Source organism: Clupea harengus, chromosome 23, assembly GCF_900700415.2.
Source record: "Clupea harengus chromosome 23, Ch_v2.0.2, whole genome shotgun sequence".
Classification (NCBI taxonomy): Eukaryota; Metazoa; Chordata; class Actinopteri; order Clupeiformes; family Clupeidae; genus Clupea; species Clupea harengus.
Genome location: NC_045174.1, coordinates 23,008,616 through 23,016,115, shown reverse-complemented (window position 1 = coordinate 23,016,115; position 7,500 = coordinate 23,008,616). Strand labels below are relative to the sequence as shown.

Here is a 7,500-nt window from a genome sequence, read left to right as displayed (position 1 = left end):
CAGTGCCGCCCACCCCCCGGTGACCCTCCCCAGCCCCAGGTAAGGGCCTGCCGTCATTTACCGCTCCATGCAACCTCAACACTGCCAGGTGCGGGCGCCAGAGATGTATATGCTATGTCATTGTATACACTCTATATATTACAAATCTGTTGTATCATATCATTCATTCAGCAATTGATAATATATAGGAGATACAAATAGTTTTAGATTTGAGATTAGGTCAGGTTATAGCTGGGGTGCTTAGTTGACAATTATGTTAGAAATTTGTTGCATATTTGTTTGTCAACAATGAATAGCTATCACATAATGGACCATTCAAATAAGATATTATACATTGTTCTTCTTATTTAACAGTATCCTATGTAATATGGTGAAAAACATATTTGCATATTTATCATTGTGGGTTTGTGTTCTGAATGCCGCTGATTTCCAACACACACACACACAGATGAAATAAGGCCAACCCAATACAACACAATAACTCCTCTCTCCTCCGTGTCAGTGACTCCTCTCTCCTCCGTGTGTGTGTGTGTGTGTGTGTGTGTGTGTGTGTGTGTGTGTGTGTGTGTGTGTTTATGTGTGTGTGTGTGTGTGTGTGTGTGTGTGTGTCCTCTCTCCTCCGTGTCAGTGACTCCACGGCCAGGCTCCTGCAGGAGAACCAGAGTAGGCTGGCCCGGTTCAGCAGCCTGCTGCAGGAGGCAGAGGACCACCAGGCCCACAGCATTGTGGTGAGTAGACCCCCCAGGCCCACAGCATTGTGGTGAGTTGACCCCCCAGGCCCACAGCATTGTGGTGAGTTGACCCCCCCAGGCCCACAGCATCGTGGTGAGTTGACCCCCCCAGGCCCACAGCATCGTGGTGAGTGGACCCCCCAGGCCCACAGCATTGTGGTGGGTAGACCCCCCAGGGATAATGTGCACGTATCCTGACCCTGGAGAGCTTAAACACAGCCTGATGGGGAGGAGGTCCCCCACGATTAGGGTCAGCAATCAGGGCACATGTACTGTATGTTACAGTACCAGTCAAAAGTTTGGACACACCTTACATTTTTTTGAGAAGTGTTTTCTTTACTTTTATTATTTTCTACATTGTAGATTTATACTGAAGACATTTAAACTACGAAAGAACACATATGGAATGATGTACTAAACAAAAAAAGTTGTATCTACCATGTAGAAAATAATAAAAGAAAAATCTTCTCAAAAAATGAGAAGGTGTGTCTAAACTTTTGACTGGTACTGTGTGTTTACAGTGAGGCGTTTAAATACAGGGCCTGGGGGAGTAGGAGCCAGTGGACATGCAAAGATAGATTGAGAGGAAGCAGGAGATGGGGTGAGAGACAGAGATGAGAGATGTCCTTATAACTGGTGGCGAGTGGATACAGCAGGGTCAGGGTTAGGGCTGCATACAGTCGTTGGAGGTGGTCTTGGCCCTACAACTCTGTAACTCCAGTATAGCGCCTGTCACTCAGCTGGTAGCACAAGGTGCTAACAACACCACGAAGGTTATACTAGAGCAAGGTGCTAGCAACACGAAGGTTAAGGAGTTCACTACCCAGTGAGTACCCAATCACATTCTGATCTAAATGTAGTGTATACGTCCACCGTACTTAAGAGTTGTTTGGCTAACCATGTCTGCTAGTTGAATGAACGTCACTGATTTGACCTGCGGTAAATTTGGTGCGTGACCTAGAGTGCACCCTGGTCTCTGCTTATAACAAACCTGAATTGTACTCGTTTTGATACAGGAGGACGACTGGAGTTGGATCCAGCATGACCCCCTATGCAAGAAGAAGCAGCAGACACTACAGAATGTGTAGCTGCCTGCCATCTCACCCTATGGTGATGAACCTGCTCTGTGAACATCTAGCATCTAATACACTACTAAGAATGGACTTATTCACATTTCCGGAAAGTACTGTTTATAGTTATCTGTCTGTCGGACATCACATAGGCCGTAGAGACCACTTAGTGTGTTGTTATTTTGTTTTCAACAAAGAAAATGTTTACACTCTGTTTACAGTAGGATATAGTTAGCATATAGTTTGAGTAGTTGAGATTAGGGGCGGTTATATAGTTGGGGGTTAGTTTCCGAATAATTAACTTATAGTGGAGGGTTGGACTTAGTTGATAATTATGTTAAAAGTTTATTGGCCATGTTTGTCAACAAACTATCACATGGCTATCACATAACACACAATTAAAATAAGGTGTGATATGTTTTTCTTATTTAACATTCTATTATTAGTATTCTATGTGTAATATGGTGGAAAAAATCATTTGCATGGAATTTTTCATTGTGGAAATGATTTCTTTGTAACTCTTAAGAGTGTCGTTGTGCAATCCAGTGGATACACTGTATCAATCAGTCCCTCTGCTTTTTCGCGATTCTGTGAGTTGCATCCAACTGTTTATTCAGCCGTTCGTTCTTCTTACGCGGAGATGGCATTTCAGAGCAAAAACTCGTTTCTAAATTCATGCAGTGGGTAATTTTGAGTGAGTTGAATATTGGCGAAGTAAGGGCAGGATTGGTCAATAAATGTGGAGTAATCATGGTCTCTGTTCAGTTTTCGTTAAACTGTGTTGCTATTCTGAATATTAAAGCAGCAATAAGTAGTTATGTTCCAAAACTAGCAAGCTAACTACCTAAAAGGCATGCAAAAACCTTGCAAACACCACCAACAGCCCAGTTGGCACTAATATAAGCTTGCCAACACACTAAATGGTGTCTCTTTGCAGGGTGTCCCAACATTAATTTGTTTTCTAGTAGCGTATAACTGGATTTCTTGCTCATTTTTTGAAAATCGCAACCACAAAATCTCACAAAATAAATCGTGAAAACCTGGAGGGACTGATCAATGTAAGGAATGTTATTAATTTCTGTATAATTACAGAATATTTTGTCCGTGTAATACATGATGTATGTAACAAAGTAATGAAATTCGCCATATTTACAGACAAGAAATATTGGCGTCACTATTATCGTTTTCATTTGTCATTGTTCTGTTTACACCAGGCCCTTTCGTTTATTTGGTGTCTGTCCTGACTTGTCTTAGGTTAGCAAGATACTGAACAGGGGAACCGCTTCTTTTTGTATGGATAAATTACACTTCTCTTCTGTGCAAGATATTCTGTCTGTTCGTCTGATCATACAACCAGCAGCTGTAACAATAAACGGTTGACTTCACTTCACGTTGATTATTTGTTGTTTATTATTTGTTGTTAAGTGGATAAATGAATGACTTGTTCTGTTCTGTCCTCTGTAACAAGCCATCTAGAATCCGCCACGGGGTGGCATTGCTGTTCACATTAGAAAGAAGGACTGCTTGTGCATTATTTCCTTTGCGTTAAAGCGGCATACAGTGCACCTCTCAGATAATATAGAGTCATTACCAAAAGCTGTCCTTGAGTGCATGGCATTGTGCTCCATTCTGAGTAAGAACGAAAAAACAATACTAATATGTGACCCATGTCAGTTAAAAATCAACTGTTCATCAGCAGGGTGAATCACTGAAGCACAACCAACTGTTGATCAGTGCACGTCTGAATTAAAAGATATCAGTGGAGCCGACAGGAGGTCGAATGGGGGGATTCGTTGGAGAGGAGGCGGGGGTTGGTGGGTGGGAGGTCGGACGGACGAAGAGAGGCTGGAGCGCATGTCTTGAACACGCGGAGTAGCGAACACGCGCTTGGAGAGGAGTCGCGCGGAGCGCCCCCAGGTGTGAGCCACGTGGGATGTCTAAGCGCAGTCACCCGGACCCCTGCGGCGTGATCGTCCCGTTAAAGACAATGATAAACGTTTGGTGCTTATTAACTGACAAGTCTTGATTTGTTTCTATGTATTTTTTTTTATTTCTAGACTGGACTAAGTATGCGGGAGTCCCGTGAGATTAAACCGGGTTTTTGAGAATATTTGGGTTCTTCCTGAAATTGAAACGTTCGTTTCAGGGGAGAAAGGTTCACATTGGAACGGGAGAGATGCGCTGCCGTGACGGACTTGCGCTGCTGCTTCTCCACGGGACAGCATGTCTGGTAAGAAAGCAGATACGATGACGCTATTGTTAAATGTATAGATTTATTCATATTTATCTATGCAACGACTTTGTAACTCTGTCTGTAGAGGGAGATCCCAGACCACAAATACACTTGATCTTGAGACTTTGTCATTCTGTTGCACATGCGACTGTGTAAAAAAGAACCGAGAAGTGGTGAGATTCTGTTAATTGGCTCCAGCATGTCACCTACAGAATCGCAACCCACAACCGTCTGAAAAATCTTCCTATTTAGGCTTGCGACGTTCCATTTCCCCAAATTACATTGTAAATGCAGATAGTGTGAGAAAGCAGAGAGATCACAAAGTTGATGTCCGGGTGTCTGCTGAGGAATGACCTATGGCGGGTCCTATGGGACAGTGTTAGTAAGCCGTGAGGAATGGCATGTCCTTTAACAACGCACGTCACTGTAGGGAATTGCAGACAACCAATCCCTTCAACAAGCTTTGATTTTGCAGTCATGAAATGGAGTTCTAATTTGACAGTTTGTCGTTTTGCCTAGAATATTGATTAGAAAAAAAGTGAGAAATAACGACTTTAGCTGGTCTTAGCCACGTTACATACTGGGATTTTTTTGTGACTGGGTTTAGGGACTCAGAGAGTCATAAATCTCCTAGACCTCCACTGGTGACAGCAAGCTGTCAGGAAAGGAGAGTCCGCCTTGACTGGGCAACAAAGACAGACTTTTCCCCCGTGAGAGAAACGACCGCCAGGAATCACCAGACCCTATTAAAGACCGTCAGACTGAGTCCCGGTTCCGTTTGAGCCGCCATGAATTAAATTAAAACCATCAGTCATTATCACCTGCTAACGGGAGTAATTGGTTTCTGCCCTGCGCTGGACCCTTAAGCGTTAGGAGCGTAACAGAAGCTCAATGCCAAGCAGAAGCACTAGTTTACTGACGGCAAAAAAAACGTCACTAATCCCACAAGCCTTTAGTTGTCCTTCCATGGGTTCTCTGTTTAAAATGTAATGCAAGATGTTATCAGTATGAGTTGAAATAGCTCTGACTCTCTCGTCAGTGACTGGTGTAAGGAGTTTATTTACAGAAATGGTAAAAAAAAAAACATTTTTTTGACTGGTTAACTGTCTGTTCACACGACCATACATAACATGAGTTTTGTATGGCTGAAACAGGCCACAGGGGACAAACCTCTAAACTATGCTGTATAGACATGTATCAAATCTTTTTTTCTCACAATTCTATCTTTACCCTGGTGTCTATACGTTTCAGCAGTGTCACCTCCTCTCTCTTTCTCTCTCTCTAGTTTTCACAGCAGTCTCACCTCCTCTCTCTGTCTCTCTCTTTCTCTCTCTCTCTCTCTCACTCAGCGCTTTGCCATTATGCTCCACTCATAATAATAATAATAATTATTTATTTTATTTGTAATGCACTCTTCATGTTTACACCGTTCCACTCATATTGTTGATCCTCAAACCTCCCTGTGTTCCTTCCTCCAGATGGGTCTTGGACGTGGGGAGGCTAACAGTGAGGAGTCTCACGGCCAGCCTAGGTCACCTGGCAATGGGCATGTGGAGGGAGCCGCTCCCCTTAAGCCCACGGAAGGTTCCAAGAGGTTCCACGGAAAGTCTTCTCACAGCTTACCCCTTGACCCCTCCAAAAGCCCGGCCAGGCAGGATCCACAGTCACCAAAGCACCGGAGTACAAACCACGGTCCCTCGGCACGTGCCAAACGGCACCCTTTCATGAAGAGCGGAAAGTTCCAGAACATGTTCGGCTGGGGCGACTTCTACTCCAACATCAAGACGGTGCGGCTCAACCTGCTGGTGACGGGCAAGCTGGTGGACCACCTCAACGGCACCTTCAGCGTCTACTTCCGCCACAACTCCACGGGCGAGGGCAACGTCTCCGTGAGCCTGGTGCCGCCCGGCAAGGCCCTGGAGTTCGACCTGGAGCGCCAGAGCGTGGTCTATCCCAAGGACTCCAAGACGTTCACGTGCCGCGTGGACTACGAGAAGGCGGAGCGGAGCAAGCGCACCTTGCCGTGCAACTACGACCCGTCCAAGACGTGCCTGCAGCAGCAGACCCAGGGTCACATCTCCTGGCTCTGCTCACGGCCACTAAGGGCCATCTGCATCTACATCTCCTTCTACAGCACCGACTACCGGCTCGTCCAGAAGGTCTGCCCGGACTACAACTACCACAATGCCCTGCCTTACCTGCCCTCAGGGTAACCGTGGAGACCCAGGGAAAAACACTGGACACAGACAGGAGATGGACAGACATGCTGAGATGAGATTCAGAGGTCTTCGGTCAGAGATATATTATATTTTCTCACAAGGGTTTGCTCTTTAGGTCGTGGCACGCGTATGACTTTAATACTTGGACCCGCTACGAGGACTACAAATAACTTGATGTTCTTATATCTGTCAATCAAATATGTTATTATTGGAGGGTACATGTTACAAAAAGAATGTTGGTCTATTCCGTCTCTGATAAATCATTGAGTGATTTTTTAATTTATTTTAGGACCCAGGACATGTTACCATCTGCGGGTTCATGCCAGACATGACACCTTCAAGACCCTGTACACACGCACAGAATTAGCATACCATGGATGTCCGGCTTCTCCGGTAGTAGTTATACGCAGCCAAGCATGTAGGGGTTGAACTATTAGTTTGTGGAGTGTGTTCAAACATCATGATCCAATGCAAGACTTCATGAAGGGGGGGCAGAGTTTAAAGTTGTGGCTCAGAATCAAACCGAAACACGATGCAGAGATGACTGGGCTCTTCTGTAGTAGTAGTGGGTGGTGGGTCTAAGACGTGTTCTCAATGCTTCTCTCGATGGCATTTCAATTGACAGTTGCATCAGATTATCTGCAGATTAACTGCGCAGTCTCGTCACAATGTGTCAAAGTCATGTCCAGTCCCCTGATGCTGCTCCTTATACACACACACACCACACACACATACACACACACTGACCACACACACACTGACCACACACACACTGACCACACACACACACTGACCACATACACACACACACACACACACACACACACACACACTCCTGCTGGAGTGTGTCAGAAACTAGGTTTCCCCTGGGATCATGGTTTTCACCCAGTGTGACGGCCTACAGAGGATGCTTCCAGGATCAGGATCAGAGTCCGTGGGTCCAGAGCATCCCCTTCCTCTTACTGCTGTAGTTAATCTCCAAACCACCAAACCCCCAAAATCCCCTAATAAACATTGAACTGAGAGGCTGTTGTATCGTTCCTTCATTTAGACTTTGTGTGCGCTCCTCATGCTCACGGTCAGTCTTTCTCGCTTCGTACAAACACAGGGTTCTCTCTCTTATCTCTCTCTCTTTCATCTTTCATTTCTCTTTCATCTCCCTCTCTTTATCCTACCTATTTATCTATCCATCTGTCTATCCATCTGTCTGTCTGTCTGTCTGTCTGTCTGTCTGTCTGTCTGTCTGT

The 7,500-nt window shown here is 45.1% G+C and overlaps 2 protein-coding genes across 8 annotated transcripts in view; one reads left to right on the top strand and one right to left on the bottom strand.

Annotated features, from left to right (window-relative positions):
* LOC105902233 (inhibitor of nuclear factor kappa-B kinase subunit alpha-like) overlaps positions 1 to 3,191 on the top strand; it is a 39,684-nt gene extending 36,493 nt beyond the window's left edge. The window contains exons 13-15 of the mRNA XM_031561492.2: positions 1 to 39; positions 629 to 728; positions 1,748 to 3,191. The exon at positions 1 to 39 is cut by the window's left edge and continues 89 nt beyond it. Coding sequence (XP_031417352.1) covers positions 1 to 39; positions 629 to 728; positions 1,748 to 1,819 — 211 coding nt within the window. The 3' untranslated portion in view covers positions 1,820 to 3,191. The remainder of the gene's footprint in view (positions 40 to 628; positions 729 to 1,747) is intronic.
* The window catches only part of LOC105893717 (SEC14-like protein 1), a 436,978-nt gene that overhangs the window by 193,022 nt on the left and 236,456 nt on the right, over positions 1 to 7,500 (bottom strand). The window lies entirely within an intron of this gene.